We start from the raw sequence: 27,459 nt of genomic DNA on the forward strand, positions 1-27,459 counted from the left end.
CTTGAGCGTTAACAACACGTAACTACGGGGCAAAATGTAAGAGACCCTTCCATCTACAGATCAGCAGGAATGAGAGTCCATCTTGTAAAGACCCTCAGAGGATACATACATATCCCACAGTTGTGGCAGCTACTTATGCTGCAACACTTATGACATAAGCCTGCAGGGAGTGCAGTAATTTTGCTGCATGACCACAATGTCTCAGTGTCTCAACACTAATCATCCGGCCACTAAATTTTATTTGTCAATTTCACTAAAAGGTTCAAAGGGGCTGCCTCTCACACAAAACCTATATGCCATAGCCAAATGGCTAGAGCAGTCTTTGCCCTCCTGTTAAAGCTACTGAGCAACAGGAATCTTTCTGCTAATATCCCTAAAATGACCATTTGGTTCCAGACCTGTTGAAAAAGCACAGGCAGAGATCTATAGCACTACAGTACATGTCCTTCTGCTTAATTCTTCTCAGCTACTCAGATGGACATTATGGAGGCACTTTTTCATGCTGAACAACATCTTGCTGGGTCTTGCTGTTTAATTCTCTCTTCCAAAAGCACTCCAAAAAGCATCTTTTTTGGCCAATGTTATGTGCATAAATAAATAGTTTATTTTCTTACATAGCTTCCATGTCAGTTTCCTCATTAAATTATTGGATTTAATCATAGACTGTATATAAAAGACATACATAATTTTTTGGTGTAAAATGTGAAGCCAATGAGGAAGTGGCTTGACGCTTGATTTACATTTTTTTTTTCACCATTTTTTACAAAAAAGATAACATATGAATAACAGAGGCTCCTTTGCTATGCAGTCTAGTTAGTTAGCAGTAGCTAATCAGCTCTACTCTGTGCTCCAAATATAGTCATGTCTGGTTAATAAATACAGGAAACCCAGAGCTTCAAACTAATGGTCAACATCCTGTGGTTAAATTCATTTTTTATGCCGTCCATGAAAAGAAGTGCGAAGAAAGATCCATAACATGAAGTTTGGAAAAATCCTAAAAAGAGTGGCCTCAAAAACAAGAAAAGCTAATGACCTTTAACTAATGTTGCCAAATGTAAAATGAGTGGTGCCTGTAGCTTTACCTTGGGACGGACGACGGCGTGCGATCCCTCACTCCCAGGTTCTTGGCAGAATTTTGAACTCTTGCCCCCTAAAAGACAAAAAAATAATAATAATAATAATAATAATAATAATTGAGGACAAGGACATAAATCCAAAAGCAACAGCCACAAACAGAAGCTGAATGAAACACCACAGAGAGAAGAGCTTAAACAAAGCTTAGACAATAAGCCGAAGAACATTTCTGCCCTCTGGGGGTTGAAGTTCTTTTTCCTAAAGCTACAAAATATATGGTTTGTCAGCTCTTAGTCATAATAAATGCTGAGCAATATCATTCAAACCGTCTACAATCTGACATCTCATGTGCTGTTCTTCCAATAATAGCTTATTGATGTTTATTTAATCAGGAGCACTGTGAAGTTTTGAGTCAGTGTTGACTTTAGTGGAATAGCTCTTCATGGATCTCTGGTTTCCCCTTCTCATCTTTGAACAGATTTATTTATGGTCATAAATTCAAAAACACAAGAAGCTCATATTTCATCTCTCCAGTGATAGTTTTTAATTAACAACATGAGGATCTCCAGCCTTGAATGACTTTCAGCTGTCTGCAGGGGAGAAATTACAGGTTCTTTTCTAAATATTGTATGTTATGAAGCATATGAGGTGCACGGTGCATGTATAGAGTCTAAATTTAAGCTGCTGCTGCCAGTGTGTAGCTCTTCTTTGTTTCTGTGTAGGCAAAGGAACAATGCGGATTAGTCTTTGTAAGGAATTGTAAACCAGTAGTAAGGAATCTGGAAGATGAATAGGGTGTCTGCCTGTGTGTGTTACAGAGTTTGATTATGCCCAGTCAGGAGTATGTCTGCTCTTTGCTAATGTTCCTTTAGTCTGCTGGCTGTGCGCAGAGTCGGCAGATAAATGACTGTAGGGGGGCAGGAAGCAACTTAGGCTTTCAATTTAGAGGCACGAACACCTGCGCTCACAAACACACCGTCTCTACATCTGCGCTGCATGCAAGTAAGCAAAAAAACCACATAATCAAATCTTTTTTTCTTTTTTTTTTAAAGAGGTCATCAGCGGATCTGCATCTGCTCTTTGAGCAGAGAGAGAGCAAGCGGCCAAAAGTGCATTAGCCGACCTCTCAGTTACAACTCTGTCGTGCCCCATCTTACCGTCTGTTTCGAGTTACAGCCAGATAACAGGATAGCATCAGCAATTACTCGATGCCTATCACGGCCATCCATTCTGATGCCTCCAGACAGAGATGAACCCTAATGTCCCTGAAGGACACAGCATACAGAGACGACACCAAAACTATATTAAAAGCAAATTAAATAAGTGGAATTTTGTTTACACGACTCTGAAATTATCCGAGGACTTTTACAGACCAACATAATGAATGTATACTCTCAAAGGATGGTTCTGGAGACGATAAAAACAAAGCGAAGAGAACTTTAAACCACAAATCTGTGAAACTTTCAGAATCTTATTAGGTTCCAACAGGATATTACACTTCTTGTTTTTACCTACTTCACAAGTAAGTAAAAAGAACAGGCATCTACATCCACAGCATCTACTCTCTCCATCCACTTTATTAGGTACACCTATTCAACTGTTCGTTAAACACACAATCTAAATTCCAATCATGGCAATAGGCTATCAAAACCAATATGTTGGTAACAATAGGTTTATCCTGTCCTATCTATTGCTAAAGCCCCACAAACACTTAGTAAATGTTAAAGTTTAGGCTTTCTGGAATATCTTCTTCACATCATTTATTATCACATTCTCTAATAAATAATCTTCAATTTTACGCCAATCTATACTACAGTTATTAAGATATTGTAGTCTGGGCCACAGTGGTGGAAAAGCAGGCAGATTCTGCCATCAATAAAGCAGCCAGCATGTAATTATCACAGGCTCAAATACATATAATGCTAAAGAATATAAGATTAAATATGGTTGTCCAGGAAACAGAGTTCAAATAGTGCATGCACAGTCCTTCGGTGGTTTATAATGAGCATCAGTTCGCTCACGCATGCAAAGTGCTGCCTGTAATCAGTAGAAATGTTTTCATTTTTCACATGTTGACTCTCTTTATGTACTGTGTCAGCTTCTAAAAAAATGGGAGACGTAATATTTGCCCCCAGCTTTAATTGAAAGTAAAATTAATTATGATGAGTATTTGTCAGCATTTTCAATCTGGTTTAAAAAGCAACGCTTACTTCTCCGCAAAATTAACTTCTTATAGATATTTTAAAAACTTGAAAGGGACTAGATTTTTCTTTTTTCATGAGTTCATAAGGCCAATGCTATAAGTTATTCTTTACCTTTAGTATAAAGCTGTACACTGTTTGTATACAGAGCAAATATTGGATGTATTTGATGCAATTTGGGCAAAGCAGGTCTACTCTCAGCGTGATTTGTAAACCTCCACGCAGCATTCTCAGTCTGAATTACGTTGTCTGGGCTTGATGGATGAATCCTGCTGGGACTGGATTCTGTGCTGATAACCTTTTTTTGTGAGCAACCGTGACTCTACAGCGAGAAAGAAGATGTGTCATTCAAATCCTGTGTGATATTCATATTCACCAAATTCATCAGCTGATGTCTGAGAGCAAGGGTAGGCACACACACACACACACACACACACACAAACACACACAATGCAGCTCAGATTCCCCAAAGCTCTCTATCTGGGCTGAACCACATCTCCTCAGTGTCTGTCCAGGTTAACAATGATACAAGGCAAGAGAAAATGTCTCACTACAGAATAAGGTTTACTTGTATTAATCTAAATAATAAATCCCCGTGCCTGCACTTTTCAGAACGGATGTAAAATATCCTCAAATCACAGCCTTCGCAACGAGGTTCCAAATGTTTGCCAGCTGCACACTACACAACTCAAGGTCACACGATGCACAAAGTTGCATCCTGCTGGCTGCCTTCCCATTTCTCTGAGAGGAGAAATTAAATGCCTCTTGTCCTGCAGGATCTGAGCCTACTGGGCAACCTCTCCTCTCAGTGAAAATAGCACTGAAACCACAACTGACACAACTTTCAAAGAGAGTTTGAGCTGTGGTCATGGTTAGAGCCTTTAAAAAACAATAAATAAATAAAAATGAGGTGATAATGTGTATACACTGAAAGACTAATAGGAATTTCTTCCTTTGACTCCTAATGCATATGCAGATAAACAAACAAGCCCCAGACTTTCAACGAGTCTGCTGAGTTTCTCATTACTCTCTCATTTGGTCCAATTCATATTCTGGTAGCAGCGAATGCATATCTGATCAGTTTGAAATCAGGTTTGGGGGGTGGAAGAGAGAAAGAGGCAAAACAAATTATAATGTAGACAGGAGCTAATGATTTTTCATGTGGACACCAGCTAATATTTCTTTCATTACCCAAAAGCATACTTACTGCCGGTTCCCTTTAAAAATATCATTATTACTGAAGTAATAGACTCTGTGAGAAATATTGACCAAAGAAGTTAAAATGGCACAACTCTTTCTATTCCACTCGACGAAGCGTGCGGTCTATGTGATGACTTCAGATGTAGAAACTGTTCTGTGAGTTGAGACACAAATTTTCTCAGAGTGTGAAAATGTCACCGCAGTAGACACAGCAGCAGCAGCATCAGGATGCTGTGATGAAATTTAACAAAAGAGGCCAAGGTACATTCCAGGTGTGGAAATAAGAGTAAGTCATTCAAAGATACCTTCATGATGCTGTTCTTTTAGTCATCTAAGACAATATCTGTCTATGTGGGGAAGAAAAACTACCCGTCAGAAGGAAAGACGGAAGAATTATGCATTTCTCCTCTGCAATGTATTGTGTGTGTGTGTGTGTGTGTGTGTGTGTGTGTGTGTGTGTGTGTGTGTGTGTGTGTGTGTGTGTGTGTGTGTGTGTGTGTGTGTGTGTGTGTGTGTGTGTGTGTGAGTATTATGACTATTAATGTGTCAGTTCAGTTAATTAGCTCTCTAGTTTCCTTTCCACCTCTATGAGTTTCTTCTTTATTATTACTATTATTTTTTTAACCTCAAATAACTTCCATTCACTTTACCCTTATTCATTTATAAACGCCAACGCAGTAGTTATTCTTTTTAAGTCATCGTGGCAGGAAAATGGATTGAGAAGATTTAAATGCTTTAATTGAAAGGCACTTATTTTTCTTGTGTAACAATACTATATACAGTTGGCAGTGTTTGTAGCCCTCTGTGCAACACAACAGAGGACTGTAAAATCCAACAATCGAGAGTTGATTGAAATGCGGACTTTCAGCTTTAATTCAAGAGGTTTAACAGAAGCATTGCATTTACTGTTTTAGTACAACCATTTTTAAAAACAGTCTTACATTTTCAGAGGCTCAAAATTGACAAGATGTTTAAAGGAAATGCGAGTCCTGTTCCCTCATTACTTGCTGAAAAAAATTAAGCAGAAAAAAGATTTGGAATTGATTGTTTTTGCAGTCCAATTCTGTGGAAATTCTTCTCCCTTTTTAATCTATTGACCGTTCTTCTCTTTTAAAAACAACCCTTTCTCTACTCTCCACTCGCCGCACTGTCTCCATGAGGTTTCACTCACAGGTAAAAGTTTCAGTCTTTAACTTTTTAGCTTTCCTGCTTTACTTTGAACGGGGTTACGTAATGTGTTCACAAACTGAACTGAAGGTCTGTAGTTTTGCTTTGTTTGCACAGCTTCCGGAGAAGCGATGAGGAAAAGACGCCACAAAAATATCCCGAGAGAATGAGGTGGCTGCCAGAGCAGCTTGTCATTCCCTATCAAAACAGAAGAGAAGCTGATCACTGTGGTGATTAATCACCTTGCATCATATAATCAGGGTTTAAGTCAAAGGCAGCCAGGTAAGCTCTTTTTAACAGCCATTCAAAGCACGATTATTTTACCTTCAAAAACACTCCCTCTGAAATGTCAGAGACATGTGTGTAAATGTATGGCACTGGGAAAACTACAAAGTGGACAGCGGCTCGTTATAGCAGACGTCTGCGAAACACATACCTGCTTCCTCATGACATCGGTGGCCTGCATGATGCAGCGAGGTGGAAGGCCGTGGTTTCGAGCCAGCAGGATGGCCTGCTCCAGTGTCACACTCAGGGTGCAGCTGTTAGAGAGAAAACATGCGGTCAGGCTTATTCTCATCAAACAGTGCAATGATGCTTAATCATCTTCTTTACCATCAATCAAAATACAATATCCACTGAGGAAATCTGGGACTAGGACTTTGTGACGCCTAAAACAAAAGGTTTTTAATGTCTTTTCCCAATTCCATGACTGCAATATTAAAATGCAGTCCGTGTTTGACACATGACGGCAGTCGAGTAGCCTTTGCAGCAGACGGAGACTGAAAGTGAGATCTGACACTGAAACAAACATCAACTGAGAATAAAATCCAGCTCAGCTAAATTACATCACCATGAGAGCGTTTTGCTCCTCTTGACACCTTGCCATTACATCGCATTCTTCCCACCTCACCTTCGCTCGTCTTCGCTCTAATGAATCACTGCACTTGCTTCTGAAAAGTCAATCACCGCGAGCAAACGCGGCGCATCAAGAGGATAACAAGTTCGCTGATCTTTGCCTTAGAACAAGTACAAGAGAGGGAAATTTGTGGCAGACCTCTGGGACTTGAGGAGACTTACAGGTTTTCTTGTCCTCAGCCCAGAGAAAGAAGTCCAAGGACAAGTCAGTGCTTCTCCTTTGGCAGAGGCGCTATACTCTCACCACCATAAGGATGCTATATGTGTAAAATGAGTGCTGACACGAGTCTGTGATTCATTAGTTGCAGCAAACTTTGTTCCCAGGCACATACACAGCCAGCTTCTTCCTCTTCTGCCTTTACACAGACACACGCACACACAGATGGCAGTGTGGGGATAGATCCTTAGAGAGCCAGTGACGGGCATCAAGGCTGCTGGATGACCTTTCTATGATAACAAGCTGTACTGGTAGATCGATCCAGAGCCTTTTCACTGCAAATTGAACTGTCCAAAGTTCCAACACTGCCATGACGCTGCTAAGAAATCTGAGCTGTTTGTTTAATATCGCCTTCTCTCATGGTAGCGTTTCACATTGACCGAGGAGAACGGAAGAGAAAAGAAGAAAAAAAAAAAAAAAGAGCAGATGTGAGACGGGGGACTTATCACTGCCAGAAGCCGTTACTTTGAGTCAATCAAATCAAGATTTAAAAGTCCCCTTGAGTTTCAGTTGCATAACTTTATTACAGGGAAACAAGATACGATAAAAGTAATGAACCCAACAATCATTTCCAGTATGTGCCGAAAGATATCCCAGGAGAGAATTTGCAGAGGATGTCCTTTCACAGGCCACCCCAGAATATTTTAAGCACCCACTTTGAGCTTCCCACACCGATAAAGAAGTGGGGAGAAAAAAAAAGCTAAAAAGGAGGATCTTTAAATACCTCTTCTGCTGGAGCACGATGAAGGAAGTGCAGTTCTGTGTGTGTGCGCGTTAGCCTGCACATTTTCCCTTTTGATTAGGGCTGGTGAGATAGTATGAGATGATTTATACCCATTAGTTTTGTTGTTCCATCACATATCCCATTTACACTTTGTGTTTCTGCAGAGTGAGCCCATACTGATAAATGAACAAGAGAAAGAAAGACACAAAGGAATGAAAGATAGAATTAAGAGGAGAACTTAAAAAAAGGGGGGGAAAGCATAAACAAGCCAAATATAGAATTAGTAGTAACTTTTTTTTTTGCTCTCAGTCAGTGAATCCTCAGAGTAACTGGGAAAAAAAGGAAAACAGAAACGCTAGGGTTTGCTAATATCACCCAAAATATCACGCTTTCACTGTTATTAAAACTCATCCATCAAGCCAACTAATCCAATCAATAGTGCCTGAGAAGACTGTCACACTGATAATGCAATTTCCACGTAGCTAATCTACTGGCTTGCTTTCACTGGCTTTTCAATTGTTCCAGATTTAGCCAGCGTGCTCATCATTTACATTTTAACAATTCGTAGTCTACAGAGAAAGCAGCAAAAATTGCTTCATTTTCCTACAATCTGTGCACTGTTAATAGTAGAAAGGGGTTTTATTTATTTATTTATATATAAAAAATTTCCCCACTCGCCCCTGTGGGCGGTCAATCCTTCAAGCTCAGGTCCTCTACCAGAGGCCTGGGAGCTTGAGGGTCCTGCGCAGTATCTTAGCTGTTCCCAGGACTGCGCTCTTCTGGACAGAGATCTCCGATTTTTGTTTCCGGGATCTGCTGGAGCCACTCACCTAGCTTGAGAGTCGCTGCACCTAGTGCTCCGATTACCACTGGGACCACCGTTACCTTCACCCTCCACATCCTCTCGAGCTCTTCTCTGAGCCCTTGATATTTCTCCAGCTTCTCGTGTTCCTTCTTCCTGATATTGCTGTCATTCGGAACCGCTACATCGATCACTACGGCCGTCTTCTTCTGTTTGTCTACCACCACTATGTCCGGTTGGTTAGCCACCACCATTTTATCCATCTGTATCTGGAAGTCCCACAGGATCTTAGCTCGGTCATTCCCCATCACCCTTGGGGGCATCTCCCATTTTGACCCCGGGACTTCCAGCTTATACTCGGCACAGATATACCTGTATACTATGCCAGCCACTTGCTTATGGCGTTCCATGTATGCCTTGCCTGCTAGCATCTTGCACCCTGCAGTTATGTGATTGATATATATCTATATCCATCTATCTATCTATATATATATCTATATCTCTAGATATAGATATATATAGATATATAAAAACTTGCACCGGGCCAAGGATTTGCGATTCACTCTCCCGTCATACAAAGTCCAATACGCACATCATTCTCCAACTTTGAAGGGTAAAAGAGTGTTTTAAGAGAAAGCCTGTTGACAAATAAACCTCTGATATGGCAGGTGCCGTCACCTGATGTGTCACTACACTTAGCCTGCGTATCTGACTGAGTTGTAGCCAGTAAATGTAATTGCAAACACACAAATATAGGCTGTAGGTTCATAAACAGAACTCATTGCACAGACAACTTTCTATTAGAGCTCTGTCAACCAGACCGCTCCATCCGCAGCCCTTTATCAAGCCATCAGTCACATACGGTGAATGCATGAACGAGCGTGTGCGAGCCTGCGCATATAACCGAGACAAAAAGATATGGAAACTGTCACACGGTAAAGGAAGAGGGTATCAGAGAGACGGGTGGGTGGGTGGGTGGGTGTAGGGGAAGAGCAGAGTACAAGATGAAGATGAAGGCTTGTACTCGGGATCAGCGGTGACAAACGATCTGGATATTTTTGTCCTCATGCACTGATGAATGCTGCCCTCAGCAGCAGGTGAATTAGGAAGCTGTATATAGAGATCAGTGAGAATGGAAGTAATTGGTCCATCTCCTATGTATGCTTTCCTCTGGTCTGAGAAGCATGTCATTAACTAAAATATCCTGCTGTTAATTAATGCAGAGAAAAGTGTATTAATAGAAAACCCCAAGGGCAAACAGTGTGGGGCTCATGAAATTGAGATGTAGCTAGAGAATAAATGAGATGCACGGGAGCAGGGAGAAACTGCGGTGGAAATGGGAAAGGTGAGAAGAGTGTCAACGCAAAACAGATGAAAGAGAAAGGAAAATTGCAAGTGCGCTGCCAAAAGAAAGAACATGATGAGCGCAAAACGTATAATTTAACTGGAGGCGGCCCATAGTGAGGTGGAAGATGCGCACAATACATGTGCCCACGCACTTACCGATGAACGCCGCTGTTGCACATGACAATGTGTGTGGCTCCCAGACGTGAGCAGAGCTCAGAGGCCACAGAGAGCAGCCCCACGCCAGAAGCCCCACAGGCGGTGTACTGACAGGCAGCGGTGCGGCGACAACTAATAAAACTTTCCATCAGACGGTAGAGCTCCTCCAGAGCGTTGAGGGGACGCATTAACTAGACAGAAACAACGCAGAGAGGTTAGTGTGGGATTAAATCACAAAGAAAAGAAAAGAAACTGAGTAGATTATAAGGTTAACATTGGCGTTAGACCATTTCTGTCTTAGGCTGTCATATATACATTGTTACAATGCTGGGCATTCAAGGGTGAAGCTTCCAACCAGCTTTTTACAACTTGATCTAGTTGTTGGCTGATGGGATATCCATAATATAGTCAGGCACACAGCCCACTGACCTTCTGATTATAAGGAAAGCTAATAAGTAGACATTTGGGTTAAAGGGAGGAGTCTACTAGAGCAGCTTTGCTTGATTCAAAGAATAAAATATGCAGCCATAGATGAAGATCAAAGTTTCCTTTAAAAGCCATTGCATTGACTGACTTGTTAAGGCTGCTTCATTTGTTTTTCATAGTGTGGCGCCAGCCTCTCTCAGACATCTGTACCTAGCAGATGTCTCAGATCCTTGGATACTGGCTTCCTACTGGTCCCACAGAACTCAGCAACAACACATGAAGAAATCAGCCTTTAGCCACTGTGCACCCAGGCTGTGAAACAGTCTGAGCTTCAGAAATCTGAGGGAAGGAGCTTCAAGACAAGGGGTGGCTCTAGCTCAGGAGGTAGAGCGTTTAATCTTCAGAGGGGAAGATTGGTGGTTTGATCCCATGCCAAAGTATCCCTCAGCAAGATACTGAACCCTGAGTTGCTCTCCCACAAGTTTATCAGACTTTGAATGTTAGATAGAAAGCACTTAGGCGTACAAAAAAGTTGTTGTGTGAATGAGGCAAAAGCACCAATTTACACTGTATGGACAAAACTATTGGCCACACCTGTTAGCCCATTATCACAGGTATGTAAAAGTCAAGCACCTAGCCATGCAGAGCTTGAGAAGAGACTCATGGTTTTAAATGGCTGAACAGCTGGATGTAACTTGGTTTTTCTTAAGGCGACTCTTCCTTTATACTTAGTAATTTCTTTCTCCTAAATACATCTTAATTAAATTGAACAGTTTTGCTCTTCTTACCTTTTGAAGACCATAAATTTATTAAGAAAAAATGCACTTTTCTAGTTTCAAGGTAAGTGACTGGACTTGACTTTAAAGTGTGATTTCCTGCTGTTGCCCCCCTTGTCTGTTGCAACACATGCAAACAGGTCCATTTTGCAGCATCTACTCCTGCTCTTCGGCTTCCCCCCATAGTGTCACAACTGTACTATGAGGCTGTGTAAGGTCGTTCTTACCTTATCTATGAGGGCTGCTTTTGGTGCAGAGCTAGGCGGCATGTTGGACTGATCGAGGTAGAAAGCCCTGTGTGAGAAACAAACGTTAAGTTAATACATGTAGTGAGAGAGAAAACGCCACATACTAAAACCCATCACATGACAGAAGACTTTCATTTAATAATCAATCAAACGTTTTTCTATTTAGCGGTTCCACTGCATGAAATCCAAACTGTTTCCCTACACCATTAGGTCATCAGGAGAACTGGCTGGCTTTCTGGGAAAACTAGGCCACTTGCTCATTATGGACCGCCACCATCTGACTATCAATCATGAGAGTAACTTGGGCACAGCTAAGCAGAAACACAGACCAAGCATCTCTTGTCCTGGGCATCACTCCAAATGCCATTCCCTCATTCATTCATGGAGCACAATCAATATTCCTCTTCCTCCACTGGAGGCAGCACTGCACTGGCGTCCTTGCAGATGGGCGCTGTATGCCGCAATGAGTCCTTCTGAGGTGGAGTGCTACTGGTGCAAACTCAGCAGTCTGTGACTCCATCAAATCTCAGTAATCCAGCAGCGTGCTAAAAATAGATACACTACACCACATTAAACACCCTGTAATAAAATCACATACTCCATTACCTCTAGCTAGAAGCAATTATAATGTTTAACGTACAGTCACCGATATATATCACATTTCTGAAATCTCTAATATAATAATGAAGCAAAAAAAAAAAACAAAAAACAAAAAACTTAAGAAACTCAGCAACTGCAGACTGAAGGAGGGAGACTGTTTACAAGAATCAGTGAAGCACATCTCATTCATCTGCATTCACTCTGCTATTAAGTGATTAAAATCAAGCCAAGCAGGCATTCATTATGTCTGTGGTGTTTATGCTTGACATAATATTAATGAAATTAATTAATCAGGGCATAGTTAACACATCCCTGACTCAAGATTTTATAGCGATTATTAACTATTCCGGCTAAAATGAAAATTCAATGAGAAAACAAGCATTAAATATACACTATAGTCATACTGGAGGAAACCTGCACCCACCCGGGGAACCAACGCATATGTGTAAAAAACAGATGAATTTTCCTAATCACTTATGCCTATTTAAATATTACACAGCATGCATCTATTCTGTGATACAGATGAGTTCACATGTAAATGTTTCCTGGTAACTAATGCCTATCGGCCAAATGATGCGTTAACTCTGAGGTGTGCTCTTCAAAAGGACTATGAGCAGACTTTACTAAGGGTTCAGATGCAGCTAACAGCCCATGTAATTGGTTCAAGATGGCCTTATCATTCAAATGATGCTCAAGACAGACTAGGATAGTCTGAGCATTTAAAGTGGCCAAAAGCCCACAAATTGCCGAATAACACATGTCAGGAGTAAACGGTCATTTAGTATTTGGCTTAAGCTCCATTTGTAAGTGAGTGCATACTTATTGGAATACGAGTGCGGCGTTCAAGGACAAATCTGAGAAGTAAGCGAAGGTTACATTCAACAGCTTCCAAAGAAAACACCATTCACTTACCAAATCAGCAGCACGCATTGAAAGACTGAACGCCACACAAAATGACATTTATTGGAATTCCTCACCCTGAAATAGTTCCTGTTCTGTTATCTGTTTACTCCAACTGTGAGCCCATTCACCCTTGTCCTTATCGGTCAACTGCTCAGACTTTTATCTTCAACGTATATAATAGAATCTGTCCGATAGCAGTCGACTTTTGTGTAACTGTCCAACTCGACTTCGTCTGCACACAGTTGTTTATCTTTTCCAGACAAAACAGACGCACCTCATCTCACCCTTGCACGCTTCTTTTTTGCAGAACCAAGGTCATAATACCCACTGATTATCTCATCCTCCTGAGGTAAGAGTTGTACTAAAAATACCACCAACCACAGCTCAAGGAGCGGGCCAGACTCTCGTGGAGGTCTCTCTAATGACAAAATAATAGGAGTCCAACTTACAAGTGATGTGTGATTTAAAAAGGACCTGCGTTACATCTCCTGAGCCGATGATGTTTTGTCAGAGCTTTGGAAACTGAGCACCTTAGAAACCTTTATTATGGGTGAAATATGACATTTTAAGGCCACACACAGTGCGCAAACATACCACCGTGCGGTAAAGAACACACACAAACACACAGGGTTGAAAAGTCCACTGGGTGTTATTTCTTCACACTGTAACACACTATAACGGCTCCAGTTTCGACTCCCCTTACAGGCATCAATTTTCTAACCCACCTGCACGCTCTAATGTTAAAATTGAAAAATCTCAACTTCTCTTATTTCATTCTCAAGTGTTTTTTGTATTGTTTTTGTTGTTTGTTTTTGGGGAAAACTATGCCAATCAAAGCTTGAGCCTACCATCTGAAAGTAAGTCTGTACCAAAAATAAAGGTTGCATTAAGTATGTGCAATCAAGCTTGTCGTGCTTACAAGAATTTGCCTTCCTTGTGTTTTTGCTTTTAGTAGAGACTGAGACAACCATAGGTAAAGCTTGCTTGTGGCTCTCTCTGAAATAACAACAAAACAGAAAACCCCAAACCACACACACACACGACCAATAGCGTTTCACATGAGGCTCTAATGGAGAATTTGGCTGCAGGCCAAAGATGACCTGCTCTGCATGTAGCCGGTTTTCTTTCATTGAGCCAATGAGAATACTTAATTCTCTTTGTTTCTCTACCTTCATGACAATAAGGCTCTCGAGGCCCTTTACAGCACAGGAGCATTAGCAGTCAGCTGCAACGTCAACGAAGAGGAATCTGAGGCACAGATGTTTTCAGACAAGTAGCGTGGGAACGCTTGTATTAGCGCCACATCCTGCACATTAAACAGTCCAAAAGAAACATAAATTGCCCCCTTGAATTAAACGTCTTAATGTTTTCCGTGGGTTTAGTTTCATACTCATTTACACAAGTAAATTGTCTTGAATTTATGCCGTTACGTATGACCTTATGTATGGTCCGTACTGGTCCATGTAAATCACTCAGAAAGCCATGATTAATGACACCCTCCATTATTAAATTCTCCTCTCTGTGTGGCAGAGCTTCCTGGGGGCTAATGAGGGCTTCCAAGGGCCCTCGCATACCGCACGGCGATGTTAGCACAATGACACCAGTGAAATGGTGTGTGTGAATGTGTGAGGAAAGTCATTTTCTTATCCCACACATTTGTCCTATTTTTACAAAGATGTAAAAGCACATGTTGGTGGATGTAATATGTACCTGATCTTTGCTGGTTTAAAACGTGAATACTGTAATGACAAAATGACATCTGTGAATACACTGCCATGTATGTCATGCCATATAATAAAGAGAGAAATTCCAATCCTTTTCAGCTAAAGCAACGAGTAGTTACTGTGTGACTAAAACGCTGTCACTGGGACACTGAGGACATGCAAATTTACTAAAATACAAGGTGAGCGACTTGCTTAAAATGGGGACCAAATTTATGATCCTAATGGGGCACATAAATAAATGCAAAGTATTCCTGGATCTTTAAAACTAGTGCCGGACGTGGTACAGAGATGAGTCAAGGTCCACAGCATTAAGCATCACTATGTGCAGAGCTGTCATCATTACAGCCAATCAATGATTGAATCAAAGAGAAGTGATAAATGGGAAAAAGCTCAGCCCTCTGGGCTTTATAAACAGAGGTTCAGTGCACACTAGCTGGAGTAGAACGAAGCCTCTCCACCTTCCTCAGAGCTCTAGTGAATTGGGACTCCCTCCTCTGCCAGAGCAAAAACTGCAGCATTTTCCAAAGTGGAGAAAAACAGAAAGAAAGCAATGATGCTGCTTGGGACTAGCATAGAAGACCAAAATATCTTCCTGCTGAAGTTAGGTTAATATCCATAAGCAATCGCTATAATAACACTGAATATCTAGAATTATCCATAAATACATAATATCCATAATAGCTCAATTAAGCCAAATTCTTCACTAAACTAAAAATACTCAAACAAGCTGCACCGCTGCATGACTTTTGCTCCGCCCGGAAGCGTAATCGTTTTAGAGTTCTGCAGTGCTAATGCATGCCGAATGGAAGAATTTTCCACAGTAGCTACTGCTATAACTAACAATACTGCCGTGAGCCAAGAGGAAGGAAAAACACCATCGGTTAGAGGTAGAAACTGTGTTACTGGAACACAGCTACATACTGGTGATGTTGAGCACTGTGCTGCATGTGGAACAATCTAAAGTCATGTCAAACTACCCATCATCTCATTTTCTGGGCATATACTGAGGATGTGTCCTGAGAGATCTACGCCAAGAAAGCTGCCCAGGAGGCTTTTATTGCTGGTATAAATTTACATGCCTTTTTTTGTTGTCGTTTTTGAGGATGCCAGCTGGAGTGGCTACATGCAGCTATCTAAGTATAGGATAAACCTACCTCGAGCTATTAACTAATCAAGTGAATCACATTGATGGACATTTGGCACTTTAACACATCTATGCTCTGTTCCAGCAGCAGGCAAGTGAAATCTAAAAAGGAATGAGGGAATACTGCAACGGTGTTGGACCTGAAAATATATAGCCTGTGACAGGCATTAAACACTTTTGCTTAAACAACGTAAAGTGCAGCGATATGATTATGGGGTCCATATGGCTGGTAGAGTATCTATATGCGCAAATGTCTTAGAAGAAGCTGTGGTGTGATGACAAATGACTGTTTAATTAACAAAACATTAAACAGTCTAATAATATAAACCAACAATGGGATAGAGCTATACATCTAAATTTATTGCTTATCAACCAGCATGCACAGAATCATTATACTGCATTTGTCAGACTGTGTAGAATTTTTATATCCACATAAATCAAGCTTTTTTTTCTTCTTTTTAAAATCAGAGGGACATCAACTGCCAAACATTTTCCCCCGTTACTGCCAAATGTGTTTTAATTAGGGAGAAATGCTCAGTGGCTGCAGCACAACATTGCAGTTTCTCCACTGAGGCTTCCTGCTTACACTCTCAGTTACTGTTACACCTGCAACAAGAATATGCTGCACATACAATTCACAAGCAGACTACATTTAGCGATTGCTGCACCTTTATGTTCTTGCACTGGAAGGGTGTATCTACATGGAAAACCCAGGTCCCTCCTGAAAGGTCTCGTCAATAAGAGCAAAATGTGATAAAAATCATGAACCTGCAATAATCTCTCCCCCCCTCTCTCTGAATAATGCATTTGCGTGCTCTCTGCTCTGATTCTCCTTTCTTCAATCTACTTTCCCTGACCAACTCTCTCTTGCACACACTGCCCTCAACCCATCATTCTCATCCCCTCTCTGAAATCCCCACCTTGCCATTTCACCATTTCAATCTTCCCTCGTCTATTATTACTGATCCTAAAGGGAGGGAGGTGGATAGGGTGGGGGTGGGGGGATTCTCTTCTTTCCATGTACTTCTACCCATTTTGAGAGTTTTCTTATTCCCTCAAATAAACTCAATATCTTTGTGATTTTTGCACGACAGGGAACTTGCATGCGATTTAAGCGAACTGCAAACCTGTGACTAAGGAATCTGTCACTTTTGAACACATCAGTGTTTCCAGGTCCTTTTAGATAAATGCACATGTCAGCTAAGATGGTTTATGCAAGCTTGAAAACGTGGGTGCAGTTTCTGGCTCTATATACCGCTGACTAACCCATTCTGGCCCATGAGTTCATGTTTTGTGGTTAAACTTGTGAGTGACTTCATCCGACATGATGGGTTGGCACAGATCATGCTGTGTCTTTTTGTGGGTACGAACAGTGAAAGTCATAGACACAGATTGTGGTATTATTTACCGCTCTGAAATTGTCCACAACACATGCTGGCAAAGATCAGGGTAAGCACAAAAATATTAGTTGATGTAGACATAAAATATTACCTTGTGCTTCAGCATTTCACAATGAAATGCACCGCATGTACAAAATGATGCACGCAAACCCCAAATCGTTCCTGCAGAAAAACTTGTTTCTTTTAAACGGGATCCCACAAGAGGAAAATATAATGAGACGCTCTCTTTACCTTTAATTCAAAATGATTCCACTGCCAGCATTTGATAAAGAAATGTTAGTTTAAAAAAAAATAAATCGAATTTCTAAATAACTACACCTTCAGGGTCCCAAATGCACATGGGCTCTTGGGAATAATGGGAATCTGTCTAAGGAGTCGACAGCGTTCAACCCTCAGTCCTGCAGTTCATTCAGTTCAGTAATGTGTGTTCAGCGCTCTGTCTGTCTGTCAGTCAGCCTCTGGCTCCGGCCCACAGCGTGGGTTTAACCCAACACTGCTGTGGCTGAACTCCAAGGATAACGAGGTGCTCGAGGTTGGAACTCTGCAGCGGAGAGAGGAGTGACATCACAGCCTGGTCTGTGGTCAGCCGGATGACACATGGCACCCGGCAAAAGAAAACTGCTGGTAATATTACACGGAGTGAGACCACAGCACTAACTACTGAAAACCACCTGGGACTGTTTACTTTGTGACGTTTAAAACAAGGAAACACTCTGGGTGGGAGCAGAAATGAGCAGTTGTTCACATCTGGCTTCACTTCACTTTCATATAAATGAATGACAATGAATGATTCCCTAGCATTTTTAAAGCAGCAGTATTGATTTGCATGCTTTTTGTGATCCTTAACTTGATTTTTCATTTCTGGATATACACATCATTTCAGTGACTATCGTTTCAGTGAGGTGATTAAATCACCGCACTGCTCACCTCAGAGACCTAAAGTTCAGGTCTTCCACATCACTGGCTTTCACATGGCTTCTCTATTATTTTTTAAATATGCTATTAATAAAAAAAGAATTCACTTGGTTACATTTATACAGCATTTAGAAAAGGGTGATGGTTTCCCACTTCTTCTGAAAGCTTTGTTGTCTTGGTTGCCGTGGTGACGCCTCCCCACTTTCTTTAATAAATGAATATAGATCGGTTGTTTTTCACTATTTCAAATTCTCTTATGAAACCGGGGTGCAATAAAAGCGCTGCCTTGAGATGCAGACAACCCTAAAGCTCAAACAAATTCAAAGATGACAAAAAGTTCATTGAGGATCATCACGTGTATTAATCATCGTTTATTCACTGGACACATTTCATTTTACAGTATTTTCCCACAAAATGTGATTTGTGAAAAAAGGATGGCAGCAAGAGTGAAAGGGGAGGTTTACAAGGGGGTGTCCGAAAGAAGGAGAAAAATAAGATTTTCTCATGACATGATTAATCCTGAAAATGATAGAAACATTATACATTTGAAGTAATGCACAACAGAAATAATTCCACCTCAGAGGTGGAAGCAGTTACTGACAAACAGTTGCAGTTAAGTTAATGTGCTCAGCTCGTGTGCTTTGCATTGTGATTTCTCGCTGGTGTTGCTGCAGGGAATCACATCAGCAGAAAATAAAGAAGTCAAACTGCTGCCCAGACTCTCAAAAAGAGAAAAAAAGAAAAAAAAAGTGACTTTTTGTAGAGTCGTTGCTTGGGAGCAGATATATATGTCAACTCTACACCCCCTAATTCACCCCACTAGACTGCAGTATATATACAGCATGAGGCCTGAAAACTGTCTTGAGAGCTTAGAGAGCTTATTGGATTTCAACTGAAATAATCAGCCGTTTTATGCTGCAACAGGTTTTGCTGAAAAGCAGTATTTGAGAAGAGTACAGTCTCCAACAGTTTCACTCTGCTTGTATCCCTGAAGCACACTGCCTCTCCAAATCCCTACCCAGCACCCCTAATGCTCCCAAAATCACCAGCCACACTTGCTTGCCTGTAAGACACATCTGCTCTGAGTTAATGCTGGAGCCTGTACTGTCAATTCAATTTAAGTTTTTTTTTAAGTAAAGGTATAAGTGTACAGACATTTACAGTACATGTGCACACATGTCAAACCAAAGGCTGTCCTAAATAACATGGATAAATTCCAGAAAGTTCCTACTCTATGTGTATGGTTTGCACCATTTAGAAACAAATGAGTTTGCTTGGATAATTCATGTGAAAAGGTTACAATAGAAAATAAGATGAAAAGGTTAGACTAATGACATTTTAGATACTGATAACCTTTATCTTCAATGCAGTCTGCAGAAATGGAGCTGATGAGATGAAAGAGATGCAACAAAATAGCAATATTTGACTATTAAAAAGGTTGTAGAGTCCCAGGAGATCTGACGCACAAAGAGTTAGGAGGGCAAGCAGAAAAGCCCCATGCACAGCAAAATCTTCTCTCCTAAACTCTGCTTTGGGCAATCTGATACTCAAAACACTCAAACTAAACACTGCAAACAATTTAAAAACTCTCCCCAGAAAGCAGTCCCAGTAAATGAACACTTTGCTTGAGTGGTTTGGTACTGATGTGGCACGGGACTGCTCAAACCTTAAATTATTCAACCCCCCACAGCAGCCCGACCCTGAATGCTAAGAAAAAGTTCTGATACAAGATCTGCTTTGTATTTAATTATCCGCCCGACCTGCAGCAGATGTTTAGTCGACGCTGATATGTCAAGTCGTCGAACTTTCCAGGTATTCAGCGAGGGAAACATATTTTAACTGGGCTTCAAACATCTTAGCATGAGAGGGATTGTTCATTTTTATGAACCGGGATAGTTTATAAAAATCATTATTTAGTGTTGATGTAACAGGACTCTTAGTTACACTGGCAGGACGTAAAGAAGGCTTTCTGCTATGATGAATTTGTGTCCAATCATCATAACTGAAAGAAAATCAGCCTCTATATTTATTAAGCTCTCATCTTGCAACAGGACATTTGTAACACTTCAAAAGCCACATGTAACTTCTAAATTAGATAGTCTAAGAATTTCCAGTTTATACACAGCTGGTTTTAATGTGATTTCAGCTCTGAGAAATCACAAGCTAGCCTCTTCATTAAAACTGCAGCGATCCTCTGACAACATCGTGCAAACTGCAGGTCAGAAGTTCACATCCACTCATCAGGGGCATGAAAGTCATGGTAATTTGGGGTTTTTAATGATTTCTTTGAACTGTTCTTTTTCCAGATTGGAATGATTGTACAGATTACATCTTTAATGACTTTGAAAAATAAGAATTGGATGCACAAGTTTGAATTTATTTTGGATTTTTCTCTCATTTGCATGGGCTTAAAATTATACATATAGGCTTAAATGTCTACATACACTCACCTAAATGTTTTTAAAAGTGTTGTTCTACGGTATATTTTAGCTTGACAAGACCAAGTCCTGTTAACTACTCATAGGTGATCGTGATTGGTTACAACTCTTTGAAGCACAAAAAGGATTTGTTTGAGAGCACTCACCAATAATCAGAACAACGAGAAAGTCCAAGAAACTCATTGAAAATCTAAGAAGAAGAATTGCACATTTACACATGTTTTAAAGGTTTCTTGGAGGCATTTCTAAGTTCAAACAATATATGCAAATACAAGTTTTTCGGATGGGGCATCACTTTGCCAAGGTCTGAAAGAAGACCCAAACTGTCACCCTCAGATAAGAGGAAATTGGTTAGGATGTTAGGAACAACCCAGGAGCCTGTCTGTATTAGATAAATTAAAAAAACAAATTTGTTTTTTATGTCATTAAAGACGTGCTGTATAATCATTCCACCCTGGAAAAAGAACAGTTCAAAGAAATCACTAAAAGACCACAAATGACCATGACATTCAAGCCCATGCTGAGAATATATAAACTTCCGACCACAACTGTACACCCGTTCATTGCCATTTTCAGGAAGTTAAATAAAGTTAAGTTCTCATTTATTACTCCCAAAGGCATCTTCTCCTTGTTTCTTTTCATCGTATTTAATTATCCTCACTTGGTCAATCACAGAGGGTCTCACAGAGGTGTGCAGCAAACCAATGTGGTGCGAGGGAACCGAGTGCAGCAGCTGTAAATGCACTGCATCAGCAACGGTGACATGCTGGGCACCCTCATCCAATCACTGCTTCCCCCTGCTGAGTGCGTTCGCAACCAATCATAAAACATTCCCGCAGTGTTTCTCTCAGCCAATCACCTTGAGGCCCTGCTGGGTGTTGACACCCAAGTCTGACTGAATTGGAGGTCGTCTTGATTTATAACAGACTGTAAAAAAGCCAAATCACAAAGGGAACGCAATCTCAAAGTGTGAGTGTGTGACTCATACAGTTCATACGCATATTAGCGTAGCAGACATTCCAGTAGCCTTTTGTGAGGTTTTTTTATTTTCTGTTTCAAGGATTCTTTTTTGTTATTTGATGATATTTTTTGTATTATTATTGTATCATTATTATTATCATTATTATTACATTATTATTGGATCTATCTAATCCATCCGTGTGTGTGTGTCATTTACAATACCTCAGTCTTTTGTTGTACTGCTTGACCTTATCCAATGAGGCAGCATTGATTTGTGCCTGGTATTCCTCCACTGACACATTATCTCTGTAGTAGTATCCTTCCATACTCTCGAGCGCTAAAAAGGGATCAACAGATCAAGTGAAAGATAAAGGCATTGCGTATACTGGCCATGCATAATGTGAGGACTGATCTTCTTACAGCAGCTAGGCTCACTTTACCTTGTGTGAAGAGCACTGGGTAGATTTTGACACCTCCTCCATTTTTCAGCCTGTAAGGCAGCTGAGAGAAATAGAAACTCTCAAGGTAGAAGCAAACTTTCAAGGCCTGGAGATTGCCCTCCACCTGGTATGAAATGGGCATGTCTGCCAGAGGAGAGGAAAGGAAGAGTTTAGAATTTATTAATAGCAATCAGAACCCTGTGATGATAACTGTCAGAAGATGCTAATGTGAACTAAAACACAGAGTACATACTGGCAACAAGAGGCTCCCCTTCAAATTCCTGGAAGTAGAAGGTGACTTTCTCCAGGTCAATTAGGGCTACTTGAGTGTCTTCCAGCATGGCTTGCTCATCAGTCTGAAAAGAAAATTAGAGCACGAAAGTGTTTGTAAAAGGAGGAAAGTGTAATGGCCGGTTATCCACAGATCCTAAATAAAACGGGAACTACTTCTACTACACATCACCACACGCACCACCACACATTTCCTATAATTTATAATCCTTATAATCTCTTTCTGCTATTTGCACATTTTTTTACTACAAAATTTCGAAGTTAATTTGTAAATTTTGTAGTAACCTGTAAATTGTAAATACTGTAAAACTTTTTTCTGTCATTTAATGGTCGGGCATTGTACAGCTACAAGCATTTCACCCCCATGTCATACTGTGTATGGTTGTGTGTGTGACAAATAAAATTTGAATTTACTTGAGGGCACATTAGCCATTAGTATAATGTTTACCAGGTAAGATGCAGCCAGGTTGTGGGTAATGTCGATACCTGGTTTTCAGAAGGGAAAAAGCTATGGCCCATCCACCAAATAAGACATTTTAACCTTTAATCTGTAATGCGCAATGCATGCCTCCATCCATCCATTTTCTCCCGCTTATCCAATTCAGTGCCACAAAGGGGCTGAAACTCCTCTCGGCTGTCACCGGGCAAGAAGTGGGGTAGACCTGGACAAGACACCAGTGTGGTGCAGGGCTAACTCAACAGGACAGACAACCAGGAACGCTCACATTTATACCTACGGGATTAATTTAGAATCACCACTTAACACATCATCTAGCCAGAGTAGCTGGAGAGACCCCAGACCCCAGGAGAACATGCAAACTCCACATAGGCAGCACGGTGCTGCAGAGGTCAGCACTGTCACTTCACAGCAGGAGAGGCTGGTGGGTTTGAATCCTCCAGCCAGCTGCAGCATTTCTGTGTTGAGTTTGCATGCATGTAGAATACACCCCCCTTACAGCAAATATAATCTTCCTCCAGAGGAGAATAATGAAGTTCTCACATTCAAGTGGTGGCTTAATAATGTATAATACCTCATGGTTTACAAGCCTGCAAATCTTGTTAGCTGATACACAGTTCAACAAGGGTAAATCACAATTTAGTCTCACCATTAATCTGTGATGATCACAGTAGAGAAGTCATACTATCCAACCAGTTTTACTTTTTTCCTTCAGTGTTGGCTTTGGCTAGTTTTACTTTTTTCATGTATCACTGTTAACATGCTACACACTTGAAGAGATGAAAATTAACTTTATACATGCATCTTATGTTATATGCTTGTAGTTTCTTACACCACCCCTGCCTACTTTAACTGATGAAGTACCTTAGATTTTCACAAACATCGAGTCTTTTAAGTAACATTTTTAAGCACATATAAAGACTACATGCATGTGAACTATCTGATGTAATCCACCTCCAACACTGCTCTCATTTTCATGCTGTATCTTTTTTTTTTGCATTGTATCTGACCCATGCAGTTATATCTATCTGATAAATATAAAAGTTGCCACTGACGCATGCTCTGCTCTTTACAGGGGATCCTGCTGTGCTCTCACCATCACTAACACTAACTTTTCATCTATGCAGATGGAAGCTATCCTCGTCCTTCCATACATGCATGTGGAACTTTGTGTGTCTGCTCAAGCCAAATACAAAATTACTGAAGATGGAAATGACAGTCTTCTTTTGACTGCAGTACAGTAGTCCTCACTGAAAAAAAATATTTAAGTGCACCATCACTCAGATTTGTAGTGGCACAGCACTTTAGCATTGATATGTTCATATTTGCTTCATATTGATTGCTTATATATCTCTGACTGTGTGTGTGTACATGTTTCCATTTCAAACATCCACAGAGGCAACCCTATTGGCAAGCACGTCTGCTTGTGGCCACAGTGATAGCACCTTGAATATTTTGATTCTGACACACTGCGCTCCTCAGTCACCCTTCATCCCATTTCATTTCTTCCCCCGTCTCTTCTGCTTTCCATCCACCACATGCAGAGGGATAAACAGGAGCAGCGGTGGAAGAGGATTAGGGCCTTTTTCTAAAAACACATTTGAGATGGCCCGACATGTGACAGAAGGGTACCCACTGTCCTGCCAAGTGACACCTGCTGTGTGTTTGGGCAAGTTTATCTCAGAGGATGTGACATAAACACATTACCCCCGACACACACGGTATTCAGTGCACACAAAAACGCAAACACACACACATTCACAACGTCCCCAGCTCCACTCATGCCGCCTTTCATGCGGTGCCCTGAAAAGGAACGTGTTGAGATTTCATTGGAAGGTACCGAGGCCCTAGTTTGTTCCACAGAGACACTTGAAAGAGAAATTTCTTGAGACAGACAGAGAGGGGAAGGCGTGCAGAGAAAAAGGCAGTATGGCAGCAGGCAAGGAGAATCAACCATCATTTCCTAGGTCTTGACTTAAGCCACCTACCCCTCTAACTTAAATAAACAGTCATCCAAAAACAGCAGTAAAGAAGCAAATAACAGCTTTCAAAAATATATCACCAGTCCTTCAGCTACTTAAACTAAAATTTTGGCTTCTCGAGCTTGGTTGAAGACACATTTGAATTTATTATAAACCATGGTGGGAAATGTTAATATTGATCCCACTGAGGTTGCAGTCTGTGCTTGGCTCGGTATTAGCAGCGGCTGTTCATAATGAACTCCTGCCTAGACATGTGTGATAAAAAACAATCTGGCAAAAACAAAGCTCAAACAACTACGTGTTTTGGTTTTTAAGGCATTTGAGGTCTGCTGTCTGAGGACACCTTGAGTTAGCAGATCCAGCTTAAATAGTAACTATGCTGACCAGGAAGCTCTCCGATACCTGAGAAACAACAGATGGAGCACAGCTGTAGCAACTTGAAAATATTGCTTTAGTTGAGGTCCACCACACAACCTGGTAGTGGCGTACTGATCGATGATGATAAATGTTGAAAATCCACATAAATAGCATCTTAGTTGGTAGCTGCAGTTAATAACTGAGCTGTAGCTCAAAGCAAAATCTTGTTGCATAGCTCATAACATACAGTCATGAGAAAAAGAAAGTTTGAGAGAGTAAATCCTTACTGCTTCCATATGAATTGAGAAGAAAAGCAGTAACCAGGCACTGCTAATCGAATGTACTTGAATAAGTGATCATAAGCAAGTGTGAGCACTTTTATAAGCAAAAGTTTGGGGATTTTGCAGCTCTGGAGCATTCAGATGTGTTTTAACACAATGCTACAATGGACTCACCCCAAGCCCAACCTTTGCAATGCTGGGAAAAACAGCAAAAAGCCCAAGAGCTGCATCTTAGGCTCAGTTAGCAAGTTAAATGTTAAAGTTCATGAGCAGGCCATACCACTTATTTATATAGCACTTTTAACAACAGCAACAGAGCTGACCAAAGTGCTGTACAATAACCTAAAAAACAACACAGGCCAAAGGTCCTCTGCAACTAGTAGTTACTGAGTCAACATGTGAGTCCCGTGAAAACATATTTCACATGGCTGTAGAAAACTTTGAAACTCTGTAACCAATACTGGTTGATATGACTGATTGTTTGGTATGCTGTTTGTTTATCAGAACATGAAAGGTGCTCTGGCAAGATAAGTATATCACATCATATTATATGTCTTACCACCACATTAATTATAGACTAAAAATTAAAGTCTCAACAGCATTTTAGGTTTAAATTCAAGGGGGGTCATGTTGCTCCACAAACAGAGACCCGTTCATAGAAAGAGTAAATACAAACCATCAGAATCTGGAAGGATGTCCAAGCATGCATGGCAGGAGTTCACTTACCCAGGGAGAATGTGCCAAGCAAAATACAAATGTGAGCAAGGGGATATCTAAACACATGATGTCCCCTGATAGCACTTAGCTGACACGACTATGGTTATAACTGTCATTTAAAAATAACATTTACTTTTATATAATGCAAAAATATGCATAGTAACAGGCTTGATTATTTTACAACAAAATGAACAGCAAACTCCTGTTTTCACAGTGTCTATATCCAATCTGTCGCTCACCAGATTGGGCGAAAGCAGGGACTGGAAGTGGAACAGCAGCCCAGCACTGGCAATCTGCTCGAGCCATCGACGGCTAGCTTCCTGGGCCTCCTGAAGGTCCTGGGAGTCAGGGATTTCCTGGTCAACATCTTTCCCTACATTGCAGAACTGAGAGAAAATACAGAAAAGCTCAGCAGAGAGCTGAGGAAAACAACTGTATCTTAATTCCCAGTTCTAAACAAGTCACATACATAATTTACCTGGTTGAGGACAGCCAGCAGATGCTCGGAGAAGGCGCACACAGACGCAACTAGAGACTGACAGAATACCATATCGCGACGTAGCTGGATCTCTGAGTCTGCAAGGAAACAAAGGGAGGTGTGAGACTGAAAATCATGTTGATTAAAGAGTTCAAGCAGTGAAAGAAGCTGAGAAGTAGATTCAGGAAAAGATGACAGAGAAACAACAGAGCGAAGAGTCAAGATTAAAAACTGCAGTGTAAAGCAATGAAGGTCAAAGAAATAAGTGCCACAGGTCTATTATGGTAATTAAAGAGACTTTCAGTAAGGTGAACAAAAGGCTGCCCTCCCCCACCACTCCACATGTGTTGGATATTAAATAATGTATCAGGAAAAAAACGAGAGGAAATGACAGGTGTGCCCAAGCGGAAAATAATTGGCTGCCATAATTTCCAGAGAAATAGGCCCCTTTAAAAAGTTCAGCAATCCAACTGAGTTAAAAATAGGTTCATGAACCTCAGAAATGAATAATGTGAATGTTGCAGGGAATGACCGCAAACTTTTTGACACTATTAACCCAGTTCCCAGGGGTCTGTAAATGAGAGTAATGTCTGAGTTTTATCAGTAGTTATTCGGTCCTGGCTTCTCCAGTATAATAGTAGTCCTATAGATTTTGATTTATAGCTTTGGCAACGTGGAAGTTATTTTTAATGGAGTGGTTCCCAACCTTTTTACTATGGGATTTTGTTTTTCTTTAAATAATACACCTGTAACTATAATACATCACTGTCCACCTGCAATGCCTTCTGAGACTATCCATAATAGGAATTATGCTCAATTTCAGGTCTCCGCTGTCGTTCCCAAAACAGTATTTCAAAGGATAAAGGTAGGGGTGGTTTTAGTGGTTTTTTTAGCGTTTGATGGGTGATTTTAAAATGCTATTATCCAAAATCCATTAGAAGTACTTGACCCAGTTCCTTCAAAGTTTTCAGGGCAAATACCTGCTACTCTCTGACTACAGACTCTCAGGAGTGTAGCTCAAGTTAACAAAAGATGATGGATGCTCAAAATCCTTAAAATATTTGGATGTCCTCGTTATTGAAAGCAGATTTGAAGGCCAGTAGAAAGCTCAGTTTTTAA

At 40.7% G+C, this 27,459-nt stretch overlaps 1 protein-coding gene across 2 annotated transcripts in view; it reads right to left on the reverse strand.

The window, feature by feature from the left end:
- prex2 (phosphatidylinositol-3,4,5-trisphosphate-dependent Rac exchange factor 2) overlaps positions 1–27,459 on the reverse strand; it is a 97,248-nt gene that overhangs the window by 1,758 nt on the left and 68,031 nt on the right. Inside the window, exons 32-40 of one of the 2 annotated variants that reach the window (XM_004546902.5) lie at positions 26,341–26,438; positions 26,102–26,248; positions 22,031–22,133; positions 21,778–21,921; positions 21,560–21,674; positions 11,233–11,299; positions 9,804–9,994; positions 6,079–6,181; positions 1,083–1,150 (exon numbers count right to left, since the gene is read on the reverse strand). In XM_004546902.5, the coding sequence (XP_004546959.3) occupies positions 1,083–1,150; positions 6,079–6,181; positions 9,804–9,994; positions 11,233–11,299; positions 21,560–21,674; positions 21,778–21,921; positions 22,031–22,133; positions 26,102–26,248; positions 26,341–26,438 (1,036 nt within the window). Of the gene's footprint in view, positions 1–1,082; positions 1,151–6,078; positions 6,182–9,803; positions 9,995–11,232; positions 11,300–21,559; positions 21,675–21,777; positions 21,922–22,030; positions 22,134–26,101; positions 26,249–26,331; positions 26,439–27,459 lie in introns of both variants that reach the window. The other variant, XM_076888131.1, reaches the window with a different exon arrangement.

The sequence above is a fragment of the Maylandia zebra genome, linkage group LG9, assembly GCF_041146795.1.
Source record: "Maylandia zebra isolate NMK-2024a linkage group LG9, Mzebra_GT3a, whole genome shotgun sequence".
Taxonomy (NCBI): Eukaryota; Metazoa; Chordata; class Actinopteri; order Cichliformes; family Cichlidae; genus Maylandia; species Maylandia zebra.